The sequence below is a fragment of the Vanessa cardui genome, chromosome 4, assembly GCF_905220365.1.
Source record: "Vanessa cardui chromosome 4, ilVanCard2.1, whole genome shotgun sequence".
Classification (NCBI taxonomy): Eukaryota; Metazoa; Arthropoda; class Insecta; order Lepidoptera; family Nymphalidae; genus Vanessa; species Vanessa cardui.
The window spans coordinates 8,806,075-8,825,698 of NC_061126.1; the positions used below are offsets into that span (position 1 = coordinate 8,806,075).

The window sequence follows — 19,624 nt, forward strand, 5'->3', positions numbered from 1 at the left end:
TTTGACGATAGGAATCGCCATTTTATTTATAAAGTTTACTTTGTAACTGTTAGCGCTGAACCATAATAAAACTTAGATAATATAAAATCTTAGTGTTATGAATAAATAGTTACCAAAGTAGTTAAAACTTCGAAAAAATATTCTGTATTAAAAGTTAACCTGTTTTTTTTATTCTTAGGAAGAAAAATTTAGGTCATGTTTCAATTATAAATCGAATATTATTTAAAAAAAATAAAAGACAAAGAGCAAAAATAGAGAGTTTAATGTATAAGTTAAAGTATACATTAGTATAATTAATATCGTTAATTTAGAGATTCGAATTAAACAACGTACAATAAAAACGTTTGAGGCTTAATAAATAACAAGGATTTAGTCAACATGCATTATTTAAATGTTTTAACTAGTACATTTATCTTAACGGCAAACTGTGAAATTGATAATTCACTCTAACAAGCTCGCTTGATATCGCATAAAGCTATGACTCATTTAATACGATGAAGCGATCTAAGCGTAACAAGTAGGTAAGCTTATTTAAATATATTATTTATATTATATTTATTTGTTACAAACTACGAAGCAAATCATTTAACTCCAACATCGCGCGACGTGACGGCGGTTTTCGTGCGCGTGACAGTCGTCGTAGCGTTAGCACTTTTGGCAGCCGTTCCGACCTTTTTGATTGTGGTCGTCGTCGTTCTAGTGGAAGTTCCGCCATTGGCTAACTGCTGGACATCAACTCCAACGCGAACTTCTTCCGTCGCTTTCTGGCTTTTCTCGTGCGCTTTCGAACTGTTGACACTTCTGTCGATGTTCTGAACGTAACCCTCATCTCTTATTACTTCGCTACTCCGTTCTTCAGTGCAGGAAGCGCCTCTCTCTCCTCTGCTCGAGACTCGGACAGCTCCGTTATGGACGGGTATGACTTCGTTATTCTCATATCGTTCGATAAATCCGTTGCCGTCGTTTTTTTCGATAGTATATGATCCTCGGCGCGCTGGCTTCTCGGGTATCCATACGATTTCCTGGCTGAGCGTTTCTTGTATGGGCTCAGGTGTAGCCGTCGTGCTCCGCACTTCGTCGTGCGTTCTAACTTGAGTCACGTTCGTTCGTGTATTGCTGAGGTTGATATTAGAATCTGACGACTCGTTGACGAACCGTACGTCCGTGTCGTTATAGTTTTGAACGATCTCGTCTCTTCCTACTTGCGGAGTTACGACTTTTTCTGTTCTTTCAGTTGTTACTTTTGTGACTTTTTGTTCAACGTGATTTGATTGCTGAATCGGCTTCAACTGTCCTAAGAGTGGTGAATGTTTTATTCCAAATGTTATCTGTGGAGTTCTATTAAGCACCTGAAAACGTTAAATTATAATTTTAACAAATGATATATAACAAACGAACCAAAATATTCTTGATACTAAAAATTAATTTATTTTCTTTATGGTAACATTAACAATATTAATTACCTTTTCAGGCGAGTAGGTACCGGGGGCAGGTACTTTGGCGCGATCATCAACCGGCAACTTGTGGCGACCAGACATTGTGTATACGGGGGCATCGAGAACTGATGTAATGCGATAAGTGTTCGGAGCTGAAATAATTTAATAACATTTTAAATAAGCTGATAAGTATAAAAACTATAGAACTGTTTTACTTGTCTGTGTTGTTAGTTCAGAAACTCTACTACTATTTTTATGATTATCTCACTACAGCAATCAATATTTATGCGAGAACATTTAATATATGTATAAACTAACTAACACCTAACATTCTAATAGTCATAAGGATAAAAAGCTAATCACCATAGCATAAATACCATAACTATCTATTAAAATAAAATATATAGGTATATCCATTAATAAATTGTTCTTTGGTCTAGTTGAATCTTGCACTCCGTTTTGCATAAAAACATTTTTGTTTGAATGTAGCGTAATTGAAGTTTATTTAATTAGAATAACAAGTCACAGCCTTTTATTTGACAGGTTAACTATAACTGTGTAAATATAAAATAATTTACCTGGTGTTTCGGCATATTTTTCTGTATGTATTTTTACACCGAATGTATACTGAGGTGAGTAAGTTAAAACAAAGTTGTATCCTTTCTCCGGGTTATATGTTCCCGGAGCTGGTACTTTCAGACGCTCGTCGATTGGTTCCTTATGTCTCCCCGAAATCGTATACAGTGGTGTTCTGTTTAGATTCGGAATTGTATAACAATTTGGAGCTGCAACAAATTAGATATTATTAAATAAAAATATATGTACGTATAAATAATAATTACTTCAAAAAGTGTTAATATATATTACCAGGAGTGTCCACCACTTTTAGGGCATCGGGTTTAATCCTAAACGTGTATTGAGGTGAACTGCGCAGTAGTACTTTATCGGCTTTATCTGGGTTGTAATTGTTCGGAGCTGGAACATTATCCGGTTTGAAAGGATTTGTCTTTATTCTAAACGAATATCGAGGAGCGTTATCTAGTAGTATCTTATCGGCCTTCTCCGGGCTGTAGACATTAGGGGCGGGCGTGTCATTTATTTTGGCATCCTTTCCTTTCGGTGATAAAGTATAAGCAGGAGTTGTTTCTAAAATAACTTTATCAGCCTTTTCTGGGTTATATGCGTTGGGCCCCGGCGTGTCCGGAATCTTATCGCTGCCAAGTTTAGGCCGGAATGTGTAGGCTGGCGATATTTCGTGGAGAATTTTGTCCGATGGATTGTAGGCATTAGGAGCGGGATTGTTTGAAGGTTTTTCAGATGGTCCCTTTATACCGAAACTATATTTAGGCACTCCATTTAACAAATATTTACCCGGTTCATAGGCGTTGGGTGCCGGAGTGTCAGATATTTTTCCGGGTTGACCTTTACCTGATATTGTAAACTTGGGTGCATCATCTATTAATCGAGGATCATAGGCATTAGGAGCCGGAACATCAGGTAATTTAGGATCATAGCCTTTTCCACCAATTGTGTATTTGGGACTGTCTTGAGGTAAATGAGGATCATAAGCGCATGGACCCGGAGTGTTTTCTAATTTTGGAGTATAACCTTTACCGGCAATTGTATATTTAGGATTTCCACTAGGCAAACAAGGATCGTAAGCATTTGGAGCTGGGACATCAGGAATTTTCCCGTCATGACCTTTACCTGAGAAAGTATATTTAGGGGAATCATTAGGTAAATGAGGATCATAACTGGTAGGACCTGGAGTTTCCCGTATCTTTTCGTCTCTTCCTTTACCACCTAGTGAATATTTAGGAGCATCATCGGGTAAATGAGGATTGTAAGCATTAGGAGCGGGTACATCGGATGGTTTTTCTGGTTGAGCTTTACCTTTTATTGAAAATTTAGGTGTTCCATCAAGTAAGTGCGGATCGTATGCATTTGGAGCAGGAACATCAGGAATTTTCTCATCATGACCTTTACCTGAGATAGTATATTTTGGGGAATAATTAGGCAAAAGAGGATCATAACTTGTAGGCCCTGGAGTATCGAACAGCTTCTCTACTCTTCCCTTACCAGCTAGTGAATATTTAGGAGCATCATCTGGTAAATGAGGATCATAGGCATTAGGAGCGGGTACATCCGAGGGTTTATCTGTATGAGGTTTACCCGTCATTGTGTATCTAGGTGATCCATCTAATAAGCGAGGATCATACGCATTTGGAGCAGGGGTATTAAACGATTTCGTATCTGGACCTTTTCCATACATACTAAATTTTGGAGTGCCATCTAATAATCTAGGGTCATAAACGTTTGGACCTGGTGTATCAAACGGTTTTTCATCACCTAATTTAGGTCGAAACGTGTATGATGGCGAAGATTCATGAAGTAATTTATCAGCTTTATCGAGAGAGTAAGCGTTTGGTGCAGGTAAATTTTCAATTTTCGGTGATGCTCCCTTTCCGGCAATTGTAAATTTTGGAGCACTATCCAACATGTGCATAGACTTCTCAGGTGAATATACGTTTGGCGCAGGTACGTAATCTGTTTTGATTACCTGATCTTTTGTACGAAAGGTATATGCCGGTGATGATTCACGTAACAGTTTATCTGCTTTATCTGGGCAGTAGGCATTTGGACCAGGGGTGTTAATAATCTTTTCGGTTGGTCCTTTTCCACTCATCGTAAATTTAGGTGCACTATCTAATGAATGAATGGATTTCTCGGGAGAATAAACATTAGGTCCTGGAGACTCGCTTCTTATGGAATGTTCCTCTTTTATTCTAAAAGTGTAAGCTGGTGTACTTTCGTGTAAAATTTTGTCAGCTTTTTCTGGACTATAACTGTTAGGGGCAGGTGTTTCTTCTTTTTTAACGTGATGGCCTTTACCTGACATAGTATACTTGGGCCCTCCATTTAACATTCGCAATGATTTCTCTGGAGCGTATACATTTGGAGCTGGAGTCTCCTCGAATTTAACATGAATGTCTTTAGATTTGAGCGAATACGCAGGTGAGCTCTCGTGCAATAATTTATCAGCTTTTTGTGGATTATAAGAGTTGGGAGCTGGCGTTATTTCATGTTTTTCAGAGGAGCCTTTGCCAGCAAGTGTATATTTAGGTCCATTTTTAAGGGCATGCAGAGATTTTTCTGGAGAATATACATTGGGTGCAGGTGCGTCGTGAACTTTTATAATTTCAGATTTTGTTCTAAATGTATAAGCTGGTGATTTTTCTCGTAACAGTCTATCTGCTTTTTGCGGATTGTATGCATTGGGAGCAGGTACATGCTCAAACTTTTCCGATTTTGTTTTAGAAGATAGGCTATATTTTGGCGATTTTGCACGCAGAATGGCGTCAGCCTGGAATTTACAAAAAAAATATGTCATGTTAAATAATATCGAGTATCGATGTATCCAAAATTCAAGAATAAAACTCTTATATTTATTAGGTAATCTATTTTACTACATAAACCTAAAATTCTAACTAAGAAATATTTCAATAAATAAAACAATGTACTACAAATATGTAAAAAAAAAACATCTATTACAGTATTAAACATTCTACGTCGAGTTCTTATGATGATGAATTAAATGTACAAATAAAATGTGAACACATTTAAGCAATTATAAATTTAGCATTTAGCAAAGCAGCAATGAATGAAAAGAAGTATTGAGTAAATTTTAAAGAATTAAGTACAGACAGATGGTTAGGCAGCAGTTATTTCTTCTGGCGCTGGATAGGGAACTGATTGGCCGATGAACGGTGAATGACGTATCCCAAATGTATGTGCAGGCGCCCAAGGAAGATTCACGCATACCTATATTATAACATGTTGTTATACACCCTCCCATGATGTTAGTTATGTTACCATAATAGCTATGACATTGCAGAGATTAAAGTTCGGAGTATGACATATATAAATAATTCTAATATCTGTAAAGTACCTACTGTCAGGACGATAAACCAAAGGAAAAGGTTTATAAACAACCTTCCGTAGTTTATTTTACCAAATGTATTGACATCTGATCACAAATCCTTAATCTACGGGTACTTAGACAGTATTATCAGAATTTTATTATTACACCTTATATTATTAAGTAACATTTGATCATATGTTACAAAATTGTTGATAATTATATATAATGAAAATTTAGCCTAGTCGTATTTGTTTCTTATTGTTTTCTTTCGAGTCGCACCCAACACATGTCAAAACAATATTTGTGACGACAGGCTAAACCTTCATTGTATATTTTCATATGCTATACAACTTTTAATTATTGTTATATAGTGATAAGCAAAACAACTTTGTGTTGTTGTTGTTCTTAAGATTTCATTATCAATGGTTACTTCGTTTTTATTTGTAAATCCTGTTTATATGCTTTTAGTTCATTTTTTTTATTAAAAAAAAATAGATTTTCGTATAAAGATACTTTAATTTCATATTAGATAAAAATGTAATAACTTCAAATAAATATTTGGTTCATTATTAACTATACTTTTTTCATTACTTGGTTCATTATGAACTATTTTCTTAATCGGTAAAAGTTGTGCAACTTCTCATCTGTGTATATTAAAAATAATACGGAGGTGAAAATTTGCATTTTATTGTTATATTTACATTATACGATTCATTTTCAAAATACCCTACATATAAGTTATAATGATGTGTTAGCAAATTCTTGTTTATGTTAATTGTGTTGAAGACTGTAATTTTAATAACATTGAGGGAAGCTTAAGTTTTTGACGTGAGTTATATACTATTGAAATTATTTGTATCAAGATAATTAAATTAAAAATATTTACTTTTTCAGGACAATAGACTCCCGGGCCAGGAACAGTCGAAGTTGGATGTTTCATTTCTCGTCTCGGAGCCATTGTATACGCTGGTGGACGCTTCGTGATCACAGAAGCTGCTTTGTCCGTAGTATAGGTTCCAGGGCCTGGCATCGGCGTCTTCGATTCGATTGTCTTACCACGACCCGTGATACTAAAGGCTGGTGCCGCTCGCTTGCTTCCCTCTCGTGCCTCGCCGAGAACCGGGGGCATTGAATAAACATTCGGCGCTGGAAAAATAAGATGTTTATCTTAAATACTACTAAACGAACAATAAAAATATATAAAACTGATTTCCAAGCTATGTCATACAATTACGCTACGAAATAAACTGAAAATGATCGAAAATAAATAAATAGTAATAAACTGAAATGATCACAAAAAGTCGTATTTAGCTACAATTATATTTAATACGATGAAACTGTTGATGAAATCGTGCGCTATGTATAACCCTAGAATTCGTGAAACGCATTCAGAATTAATTATAAAATACTAAAAAGACGTCGCCGTGAATGTGTATGAAGAAGGCATATACTTACGAAAAATGAAAAATGAAAGCATAAAGAAATAGAACACAAGACCAAAACAAATGCTACACAACAACTAACAACACAAATACAAGAAGACAACAGAGTTGAAGGTGCTCGATTGCGTGTGATCTATTCCACCTGGTGTTTTGCTTCCTGCTTGAGGCATGCTGACGCGAAGACCTATAGAGAAAGCTGGAGCATGATCTAAGACAGCTCGGGCAGCTTTGCTCGGTTCATAGTCACAAGGAGCTGGAGTGGGAGTCACGCGAGGTGGAGGCCACCGTCCATGTAATGACGCCGCCGGACCCATAGCTCGGCCTGTGTTACGACCTCAATTATGTTATCATCACTATATTAATCTGACATAAGATATCATTTGGAATTTTACAAAGGATTTCATTTTATTACAATTAAGTCAATCTGTATAACATATAAAGACATTAAAAACTTGTTATATTAAATAAATACATTGGTTGCGTCGTATAGCTTATGCATTTATAATTGCATGTACGTCAAATCCCAAGTAAATTATTTATAAAGGTTACAGACTTCTTATTTATTTTATATTACAATAATTGTTTTTAATTCATTAATATTCAATTATAAACAAACAAATATAAAGTGTTAATTATATTATCTATATATAATATTTAAGATAGTGATCTATCAAATGTACCAATAACTTAAACTTATATCTTGCACATATAGAAAGACTGTGTATACCACCAATTAAATTAAAACTACGTACTTGTGACCAGTTGGGTAACACGCAACTGGCAAATACGTCAAATATGTTTTAATGATTTCTAAATTAGTTATATTACAAAATATAACACAAATAATACCAAACGCCTATTTAACACGTCCAGAATATTTTATTTATAAAAACGAAATTAATAATGCAATATGAATTATATCAATAATCCAGAACATACCCACGTATGTGCATCTGTGTACGTGTACTTTCTAAACTAGAACATTTGTTTTGAACCAGTAGTCAAATCAAAATGTAACGAAAATACCGCTCTAAATTGAATTTAATTCTGTATAATAACTAAATAAATAAAGCTTTAACTATTTTTTTTTTTGAAGATTATTATTAATTCAAAGTAATTTATAATAAAAAAATATAATTAACAGTATATACCTTAGCACTCCACTAGATATCCTATTATTTTAATATGGGGATTACACTGCACTAAACTCATAACACAGTAATTTAACGAAATAAAAATATTTCGCGCCAGCAGTGGTACTAGACGTTGTAGATGTAAGACTGAGCTGCAATCGACCGAACCAGATCAAACAATCCATTCATGGTCCCCTGGCACCCACACGATCGCTGAGTCACTGCCTCGATCACCTTCATTTATACGTACTTATTTGGAAACAACGAACAAATGCATTCAGTTAATATTGCAAATATTCAATGCCAGTGCCACAATAATCTCAGAATATATACTTTTGAATGAAAGGTCACTACCATATATAGGTCAATTAAAAGTTGAATGAGTTTATTCGAAAGGATATTTTTAAATTAAATGTATTCACCAATCCGATATGGTTAGAACGTCATCTTAGAGTTTTGCATTTAAAAAGTATTCATTTATTAATTTGAAAAATAAGTTTAATTGTATGGTACAATTTTTTACCTACTATTTTATACTCCAATATCATCGAGGCACGGTTTTACAATATAAAGTGTCATTATTTTCTGCATCTGGTGCATAAACTATCATTAGCAATTTATGTGCCACTGCTGGGAAAAGAAGGCTTATCGTACGATACTTTATTACACAACCGGGTATCAAATTTACAATAAACATCAACTTGGTACATCAGAATTGTGATAAACGATTAAGATTCACGTGTACTAAAGTTAGGGATGTTTTAGTTATAATTTATACCGTATATATTTAATTTTATTTATTTTATCAGTATACACATATATACTTACATATGAATAATCTTTTCGAAAAGAGGTTGGTACAAAAGACTATTAAAATATTATTATATTAAATAAATAAATGTTTATTCAAGAAAATTACTTGGATCGAAATAGTAATAACCATAATATTATTTTGTTCGTGTCAAGGACACTGAATCATAATACCGCAACAATAATCGTTATAACTAGAGTTTAATTGAGTTTAAAACACACCCCCGGAGCAGGAACAAAATGAGCAATGCAGACGACATCGTTTATGTTAATCATACTGCAGCCATAAAGTCTTGACCTACTTTAAGTTACCTATTCGAGTAAAAATGTCGTCAACTACTTCAGTAGAAATCCTTTAAATGTTGTAACGAAAACTATTATTCACCTAATTCTTAATTAATCTAGGAATACAATTAATTCAATTAGAATGCCTTTCTTCAAATCTTATAATCCCTGAAAATGTATTACACTGTAAATGTATTTCTTTATAATTGAACTTACAATTGGTGTCACACTTGTATTTAGTTAAACGGAAAATGAGGATAAAACGTTGACAAATATTATCATTGTCATCTTTTGGCGAAATATAAGTGTTACTTTTTATGTTGGTCACATGGCTTTGTTACTAATACGTCGATAGGATGTTATTTACTCAGGTATTAGTATTTGACGTCATTAAAGATAATCCAAAACAAATCAACTTAAATCGATTACTCAATAAATTTGCCGAAGTCAATTGAAGTTGCATTTTAGCAATTTGTTTTATCGTGGGCAGGACTATTAGATCAAATGAAGATCGATTGCCAATCCTAGCAATTGTAGTCAGGTAATTGATTACCATTAAGATACGATACTTCTATTGTTAGCTTCTATTTATTTTTAATTTACAACTCGTGAGTCGATTATTTATAACAAATTAATTTAATACTTTCCAATGTACTTCTCATACTTAGCTATTATCTTAAACGATCGCTTGCACAGTAAGACAAGGATTATATGTAAAATGAATAAATAATGTTGACCACAAATAAGGTAATAATACCTTATACTAGATATAAAAATAAATGATCTAACCTTTAGATGTCATGCCTTCAGTGTTGTATGAAGCGGGGCCAGGACCAGCTTTGTCTTTGCCAGAAGTATCTAATTTATGACCGAACGTAAAGGCTGGGGCGCGTGCTTTCCGAGATTCCGGAGGAGGTTTACCTTAAGACAAAAAAATATATTTATTAAAGAATACAAACACAATATAAATACCTGAATTATAATAAACAATTCTGAAGGGCGAAAATCGAAAACAATATCAAGGACAAATCATTTGAATTTTTCACCTGTGTCTTATAATATTTTCTGCGTAATTTTCATTGAAATTAGTAGTCATAATGTATAAAATTAAATGAAATCACGTTTAAATTTCTTGATGTTTCAATGTCGTTGTATTTTTACTTATTTCCTTATAAAATAAATAATAAACTATTTATTGATGTTCGTGATATATTGATGATATATGATGATATTCGTCAATCAAATAATTAATAAAAATAGTCTTAAAATAATTTAAATTTTTCGTGGAATTTTATAGAATTTTTATACTAACGCAAACTTTATTATATTAAGTAAACATTTTAACAAAAAAAATATAAATCTATAAATACAGTCCCAAGCCCATGCAATTACATCAAAACAAATAGAAGCAAGACGCCTCGCCGCAACAATTGGGTATAACTACGGGCCCTCAATTTTTAAGTGCCCCGACTCGGATTGTTCAAATAATTTCAATAATGCTGTCATCACAGATTTTAGTATAAATTCTATAAAATTTAATTTCGACGAACTATCAATTATTCCTTTTTGTTTTGCTTTGTTTGTCTTTAATATTTCATACAAATCTTAATGATATTTTAATAGAAATAAATGTGACGAATGTAACAATGAACGAAAGATATAAGCTATTATATCGTAACCCATTTATTGTTTAAAATATGTATTGTAATAATTGCTAAAAACATTTGTGTAAATACTGCAAATATAAAACAAGATTCCTAAATATGCAAATACTAAGTAATATATAAAAACAAAGTAGGATAAGGGACGTTATTAAAAGTAATAAACAGTCTGTTTTATATTTTTGATAAACGCGTTAATATCGCAAACAAGACTCACCTTGATCACGGTCAGCGTTAATTGCCTACAATCATTACTGACATTCACCAAATAAACTTTCATTAAAAGCAATTTTCAAGTAACCAATGTGATAACAATTTCTTAGTTTTATTTCAGAATCACTCCAATCATAAATGACCTAAACAATCCAAATGTAAGGAAGCGGAGACACTGATTTAAAAGTTAAATAAAAACTCGTTCTTGTTATGATCTATACGGTGTTATTGGTGAACATCAACTAAATGATGTCACGTTGTGTACGAACACGGGCAAGGTCGGTGTTTGCGGAGCACGCGATAATCTCACACAACCTCCGGATGATGTCAGCTCTCCGAACAATACTGTTAGTGCCGAAACTGATGGCCACGAACCGTGCATGGAAGAAATCAGCGACCATAACCAAATTTTATTTTTTACTTATGTATGTGCTAAACACATTTAAAACTATCTAAAATGTGTTTTTATCTTTACAAATATTCGAATTTTAATACATTAAACTATAGGCATGATATTTTTGGACATTACGCAATTGTTTATTTTAAACATAAATACATTTCTGCGATATAACAGTGAAACAAAGTAACTTATGTATACTTGAACACGTAACTACTATTCTGAATAATATATGATCCATTTTAAACAAATTTTCATCGACATTAAAATGCCAAAAAAAGTAAACGTGGGCATTAATTAGGCAAAACGAATTAAGCCGATGACGGCATCCAAACCAGTTCTCTTACTGGGGTCATCGTCTATTTATCTTAGCTTACTTGTGTCATTATGTAAATGAGTGTATTCTTAAATAAAATATGATAGTGTCCATTTTCAATTTCAAATGCAGGCGTTTGACTAAAAATCAATTTATTAGATATTTCCAAACAGATTTTAGTACAGTAGCGAAAATGAAAATAAAAATCAAAATAAACCTTTGTTCATGTAGGCTTTTACAAGCATTTTTAAATCGTCACTTAACAAACTTTATTAAGTGAAGCCAACACCGGTTCAGCATACAGATTCAAGTAGAAATAGATTCAAGGAGAAGAACCGGCAAGAAACTCAGTAGATAGTTAACTTTTAAAAATACAGGCATGTTAGTTAAGTTAACGTCATATAGGTGCTGATGTAAACAAAACTAATGAGTAGCTTCATCCCTTTACTTTTAGTTAAAATGATCTATAGTCAAGCATCATAATATATACAATAATGTGGGTAGTCTTATATTATACACTATAACAAAAACATCGCACATGTGACATACATTCTTTTTATGTTACATGTAGGTAGACAATCAAATGAACCACTTGATGGTAAGTGGACATCACCGCCCATAGACAACAGCGCTGTAAGAAATATTAACCATTTCTTACATCGCCAATGCGCCACCAACCTTGGGAACTAAGATGTTATCACCCTTGTGCCTATAGTTACACTAGCTCACTCACCCTTCAAACCGGAACACAACAATACTGCGTACTGTTGTTTAGCGGTATAATATCTAATGAGTGAGTGGTAACCTATCCGGGCGGGCTTGCACAAAATCCTGCCACCAAGTATTAAGTATTAAATCTGCATCACGGTGTTGACAAATAACAATATTTTACCGTCGAAAAACCAGGTAAACTATATAAGTATGCAGATAGGTATTTACCTATCAAAGTTGGCAGAGACACAACAGCAGGTCCTGGGCTAGCAGCTTCTGCAGCGATGGGTCCACGTCTCTTAGTCGGTGTCCAGGGATTCTGGCGGACGCCCATCGAAGTATCACAAGAATAAGATCTTTTCGTCACCGATGACTCTGTTCCGCGTAATCTGACGCCTGACTTTCGAATGCTTTGTGTTAAAGCCTACAAAATAATTGATAACCATTACAAGTTTTTGAAAACACTATTATTTTATTCATTTACTGAATACAGTTTATTGTTTTGGTTACCATGTAACCAATGAAAAGTGTGAAAAGTTTTATAAATTGAATGGTAAGGAACTTAAGATAAGCAAATATTTAGTATCACGCCAACACTTATATATGTTTACGTGTTAATTTATCTAAAACATATCTGATCTTAATATATTGTTCTGCTCAAAAAGATCATTTGCTATCATAAGACGACTAAGATGTGTCTAAGTTCTTACGGAATTATAAAAAAATGTATCTCATTAGAGGTGGTAGCGTAATACCTAAATAAGTACCTGATTAATAACGATCAAAACAATGTACGTTAAATCTATAAAGCGACTTTGCATACTGTACAATATAAATGTTCACCTTTATAAGCTGTGTAAATGGTGTACAGTAAGTGCTAAATAAATAAATAAAATTAATTAAAATTTTTGAACCAACGGCGAGAATGACTGGTCGACGCGGTATCAACCATAGATGGTTACCTATCAGCTACTATATTTTTAAATACCGTGACTCTTCCCACGTTGACGGGCAGATTGTCTTATCACCAGTAGGAAGTGTGTGAGACCAATATCGTTTCTAATGTATAGGAAGTTATTTAATAGACAATCGCAAGACTTGACCGACACATTCTGACAAGTCAAGTTACATAAAATCTTGTTATGAGGATGATCATATAACTAATGTAAAATCTTTTTACCGATCTGACGCTATGCGTTGTGGACTTCATGGATTTTGATGCGTGCATTTTTAATTTAAATATCTTATACTATTTAATCAGAGTAATAATTGTTATATGCAACTATAAAATTAAAAAGTCATCACAATATTAAAGTAAATAATAGAATCGTTTAAATATTCCTAAATTTAATACAAAATCGTAAAACACAAAATGACAAGTAACAATAATTGACAATGCCATTTGACAAATGTTTGCAACATTGCAATACAAAGAAATTCATTGGTATATCTGATATATACACATAGTGTATATATCAGATTATATCAGACATACTATGTAAAAAAAAAATATTATAAAAGCATCATGTGTAGTTAGAAAGCATATGGTATATATATTGAAGTATACATCAAAAAATACTTTTATAATTAATAGTCCGACTGTTTATATATAACAGTTCTTTTCCTGTAATCCTTATAAAGACCTTCGCTATTTCTATTAAGAAATAAAATCTGACGAAATACTCAACGATAAAAGTTCTCTCCTACATATGGTTTCGTAGAATGTTATCCTCTCAAGACTGCCAAATATAGACATACCTCTGCAATACCTAAGCCGTTTCGCTTATTCGCATACGACCTCTTTAGTTAAATATATGAATAACGTAACGTCATGATTCTATTTTGGTCACATCAGCGGTTCTTTAAGTCATAATAATTATTGACTGGTAACAATTAAAAAAAACATTTTCATACAACAGTAGTTATCGGATAGTTAAAATTACAAAAATGTATTTCTAATGAAACCGACGAACTAAAAATAATGCAGACATAAATTGACAAACATGAATATAATTAAATAAATTTTTCCACTTTTTTCCAGTACATTTTACTATAGTGACGTGTGTGTCCAATTGAAAACAGTTTATATCATTTTTATGTAGTAAGAATGAGACATTTCTATTGATAGATAGATAACTTAAAGAACATAGATTCCATGTTTTATTATAAAATATGTCAAAAACAAAAATATTACTACCTAATTGTCGTGTCGACCCCTTTTAACATGTACCCATAGTATAAACCACTTCAAATCAATAAATTTACGTTTTTTCTTAATAATATGTAGGCCTATTATTGTATCTGCCTAAAGCTGCTTACAAATCTATTTGTTAGTGCTTTTTTATATTACCATGAATAATATAAATAAAAAACTAGCAAATACATATATCAATCAATTTCTATCCTTATACGACAAGGGACAAACCGGTTTCAACCCACTCGATGTATGATCGCCTTCGTATGTCGCCCACAGTTAGTATGACGGAAATGATTTATACTACCTATCAGATCGTAGGTAAAATGTCTTAGTATTTTCAATATTTTTCCATACACTAATCATATTAATACAGAATTTAATATGCTTGCTTATTTATACCACTATTTTACAGCTGTGCTCAGCACGTAAACAGACTTCATTTATCAAAATATTAAAGATATTTCATAAATTGTATCATCGGTACCGGGCCATTACTGTCTTATTATATAAATTTTACCAACAATTCTAAAGTTTGATAGAAATATAATATTCTCTTTTTGGTTCGAACCGATCTAAACTTAAATACTTTGGGTTTATTTCTAAAACGATTTGTAGTATCCCTTTTCACTCAGTTTAAATGTGTCATTATATTGATAGATACGACGGCAGCTTGTGGTCTGATTTTAAAATTTTCTTTTATAAAAAACATGACAACATTAAAGAATTTTCGTCAATAATATACAGAAAGAAAAGCTAATTCAGTACCAGTTCGTGCGAGTCGCTGTCATCGTGAAAAATGAATAAAATCCTATTTGGGCCATTCGTTTATTCATTTCGGTACATTCGCGAATAAACGACTACGCTATTATTACTTTTTCATAGGATCAGTCACACATGTACCTGTATTAAAGACGTGTAAAGTCTGAGAAAGCAAACCGAAAAGCAAATACCTCATTACAATTACAATGGAATAAGTATTTATTTTTGTAATAATGATATTATTATTTTGATAAATTCAAAAAAATATTTATGGTTTTAAATCGTATTATTTATTCATATTAGATCAATTCCTATGATTCCTCGATAAAATTAGGGATATTATTTTTATTTTTATAATAGGTAATTCAGTTCGCTACATTATATTTTGCTGACGATTTTTAATTTATTCTCTCCGTCTTTATTATTTCCAATTAAGTATATGGTAGAATCTTTATCCAAGCTTCAGTTTATATGTTATTAAAACGAAAAGTAATTAGTGTGAGAGCTAGTAGCAACCCCATTTTATTCCATAACCTAGCTCTACCCATTAATAATTTCGCAAATAAAAATAGGCGTGCCAATTAATAATGTGAGATAGATAACTCCTAAATAACCTTAATAAAATAGAATCAATTGCATAAATTCGTATTATTGATAGTGTATTCATATTTGAGGCCTAAGAGAGATCGATATATTTTATCAATTTAAAGTAAAATAAAATAAATATAAGGACAATTGCGCCTGCCATATAATTTATCCTTATATAAATGAATTATTATTTATTAATATTTTGTTACTGTAAATTTAAATAAATGTTAAACTTATGTTTATATACCATATATCTACGTTTACACTTTTGTTGCAACTTGTATTTGGAATATTGCATATTTAAATATGCTTGTTACGACGATGTTTTAATAATAAATTATCACACCTGTATAATTATGAATTTCGTAGGTTGACGCGTTTTTTAATTACAGTAGAATAATATTTTGTTTAAAAAAATATACACATCTTCATAATAAATAATGCTAAATAAATTATTCTGTATTATTTTGTTTATTTTGTATATACAAGTCAATTGAAGATTTTCGTTCGCTGTGAGATACGAGTTTAATGTTTGCAAAATTCGTACATTAAAAAAAATATTGTCTATCCGATAACCCGCTGCGTAGCCAATTGATGTTATGGCGTCATCCACTGATCGACCTTCCAAAGTCAATTTCATTGAATCAAGTTATCTTTTCATATAAACGCAGTGTGCAATCTATCAATAGATGATTGTTACATAGTTAGCAAAGCTATTGGCATTTATTAAATCAAAAGCTATGAATACAGATTACCACGATTTAACTCAAGGTAGTGAAAAAAAACCATATTAATTGATTAAAACTCAATAAATAATTCTTCTGAAATATTTATTTATTGCAAAAAAATAAGGAAACGTAGACGTAAGGCCGAAGGCCTTCTTTTCCAGTCAACACAAAAAACTATTATAAATAGAAAGGATCACAGATAATCCGCAAACTAAAAGTAAACACATATCAATAAAAATGTTTTATAAAAATAAAACAGACTAAACTAAAATTAACCATGGAAATAAATTAGATGTTTATATTTTTAATACAGTTATGATTTCATCTTTTGTATATATCTTTTCTTTCCAAAGGTTTTCTATTATAAGTTACTATATATACAAATTAAATAGATACAGGCCTGAGCTCTTGGTGCTTTCGGCAAACAAGAGAAATGACACTCCTTGAAACAAAATTTCAAACAAAATACAAATGTAATTTGTATGAAATAACTGGAATTGGAAAAAACTTAAACCTATGTATATCTAAATTATGATTTTTACATTTCTTCTACATAGTGATTTACCAAATTAATTAAAATGAGTTCAAAAAGGCAAAGATAAGAGCAAATAAATTCAGAAACGGAAAGGATATATTGAATTTCTGTTTAAAAACAGTTGGTTGCTCACCCAAAATACGAAAACCCTATTTAGACGCCTGTCTAAAGTAGTTAATTAAAACGAGTTCTTTTTTTAGTCTCTTCATAGACCTCAAAATATAAGCAATATATTTATTAGTGAAAAGGGTATGCATTTATTAGACCAACATAGTTTAGAAATAGATTTAATTTCCGTTAAGCATCACTGAGGTACTATTTATTATGATATACAACTTAAACTCGGCGTTGAATTAAAACATCTTAAGATAACCTGCATGTGGGTTGAAATTTTGCCACATATATTGTATCTATAAACAGCATATATAAACAGCATATATATACAGCATAGTTGAACGAACAGAAAGCCGTTAGAAGAGAGAAGGCCCTTGTTTAGCAAGGGAACATTAGCAGGCTGTACTTTTACCATCATGTGCCAACTTCATTAAAAAACATACTTATTATAACTACATAACGTGATTAAAATAAAAGAAACTCAATATTTTTTAATAAATAATGATAATAGGATGAATTACCGCAAGGTTTATATACCAGATTCGACCTTGGATCCATTTAATACATTACGTATAAGTTTTAGGTATTATTTATCTTAGAATATTAAAAAATAACCGTGTATTGTATTCTGGAAAAATGATTCACCAAGATAACGTTTTATATTGTTTCAGATGCGGAAACATTCATAAATAATTATGTTTATTTTATTTTCAAGTAAAGGCTTCAAATGTTCAGCGACGAATAGTTACACCTTGGTCATAAATTTGCCAGTCGATAAATAAAAAAAAAGTTTATTTGTATTATTGTACTATTTAAAAAGTGAATATATCATCATTAAAGCGGATTTCTCCTATTTAAATATTCGCATCAATGTTTTCTAATATCCGAAAGCTGAATAAATAAAACATATAAAATTATATTTTAATAGCATTAGCAGTCATCGTGTTAATAAGATAAATGCACTGACCCGTGCTAATTTACAAATGTATGTAAATATTATTGAGCACCGTGGCCTACGTTGTCGCAAATCGTGATGTTAATAAAGAAAATTGCACCATAAATCACAGTTGCTCGTTCAAAAAGACGGCTATAAGTGATCTTGTATGATTGTACATCGACAATACCGATGTGACACTGTCATTATGTCTCCATTGCAGCCCACTAGGAATTTATTAATAAACCACAAGAGCTCTACTTGGAGATGTTATTGGTCAGCGCCTAGAAGTTTTGCGAGTTAGTTTTATCATGAAGTTACTTCGATGCATGCAGTACAGTATGAATTGCATACATTCAACGTGAGATGTTAAAAGTGACATCATTAACGTAATTATTCGTTTTATATTTATACTCAGGGTTGTAGGCGGTTTTGCACTCACGGACTTTAGATTATGTCGCTTCATGTTATTTTGCACATTCTAGAACTAAGTTATACACGTATCTAAAGAACTCAACTCTTGTTAAATGCACGAATTTTGTAAGAAAAATAAATTTTATAGGTATATTAATATCGTCCTTACCACATCAAAATCCATAATATCCATAAAGTCACAAGCGCTCGGATTGTGTGAAGTGTGATCATTCGTGAATGTATATTATACATAAAATAAAGACTGAATGATTCAATTCACATTTACTTCTATTTTATTTTTAAAAAAAGCCGCATTATGACAGTAATTTTATGTTTTAATTAAAAAGCACTTACCTTATATTACGTGTCGTACGATCAAAGTTACGGTCAGTAACTTAATACACACTTGTAACTCGTTACTCGTTATTAGAGAAAATTAAAATGTTGTTATATATATTATAATTTTATATCAGTATATAGTTATTAAAATATTCGATCAGCATAGGCTGTCGTCGGAATACGTATCGCGCTCGGTTCGTCGCGGTGCACTGCGGTCGAATGCTTGGTAATTTACCGCTTTGCTCCTCAGGCTGAATAGTAGAGCCGAAGTACCGTGGGCGCTTCCCGCCAAAACCGGTCACCTTGGTTACGCGACGCGCCATAATGTCATCATCGCGTGTTTTCATTACTCTTCCTACCAGCCAGTATTTTTCTGCGCACTTTCTATATATACTTTTTTTAATAGATAGTTGTCTTTGATTTTATTTCATATAATATAAATAACAATTAAAAAACTAAAAAAATATTTATAACTTTTAAAAAGTAATACTAAAGTTAATGTGTGATATTAATTACAAGAAAAACAATACAACCTTGATTACAATTTGCAAACTGGTGAGTTGCCGAGGTCTCCGCCCCCGCTTATTATTTGTTGAAATATAGGAAGTAAATAACTGTTAAGACTTTCATGAATCACAGCGACATAAAAGGTATACCAATGTTGATATTCTTATGATAGATTAAAACAAA

At 32.1% G+C, this 19,624-nt stretch overlaps 1 protein-coding gene across 5 annotated transcripts; it reads right to left on the minus strand.

The window, feature by feature from the left end:
* Positions 1-245: 245 nt before the first annotated feature.
* Positions 246-19,199, minus strand: LOC124544441 (extensin-2). Of its 5 annotated transcripts, none has more exons than XM_047122997.1 (8): positions 18,950-19,192; positions 12,555-12,750; positions 9,818-9,949; positions 6,245-6,504; positions 2,304-4,800; positions 2,015-2,221; positions 1,464-1,588; positions 246-1,349 (listed from the first exon to the last, which is right to left on the minus strand). In XM_047122997.1, exons 2-8 carry the CDS (start codon positions 12,658-12,660, stop codon positions 582-584), a joined length of 4,095 nt encoding a protein of 1,364 aa, XP_046978953.1. In that variant the 5' UTR covers positions 12,661-12,750; positions 18,950-19,192; the 3' UTR covers positions 246-581. The 5 variants fall into 5 exon arrangements, with proteins under 5 accessions (XP_046978953.1, XP_046978954.1, XP_046978955.1 ...); XM_047123001.1 differs by having other exon boundaries at positions 1,182-1,384; positions 1,420-1,588; positions 18,950-19,193; XM_047122998.1 differs by lacking the exon at positions 12,555-12,750 and having other exon boundaries at positions 18,950-19,199.
* Between the last annotated feature and the right edge of the window lie 425 nt (positions 19,200-19,624).

Coding starts and splice junctions, on each gene's coding strand:
- LOC124544441 (XM_047122997.1), bottom strand. CDS start 12,660: ATGGGCGTCCGCCAGAATCCCTGGACACCGACTAAGAGACGTGGACCC. Junction 9,950..12,554: donor GTCTCTGCCAACTTTGATAG/GTAAATACCTAT, acceptor TTTTGTCTTAAG/GTAAACCTCCTCCGGAATCT. Junction 1,589..2,014: donor AAAATATGCCGAAACACCAG/GTAAATTATTTT, acceptor AAATTATTTCAG/CTCCGAACACTTATCGCATT.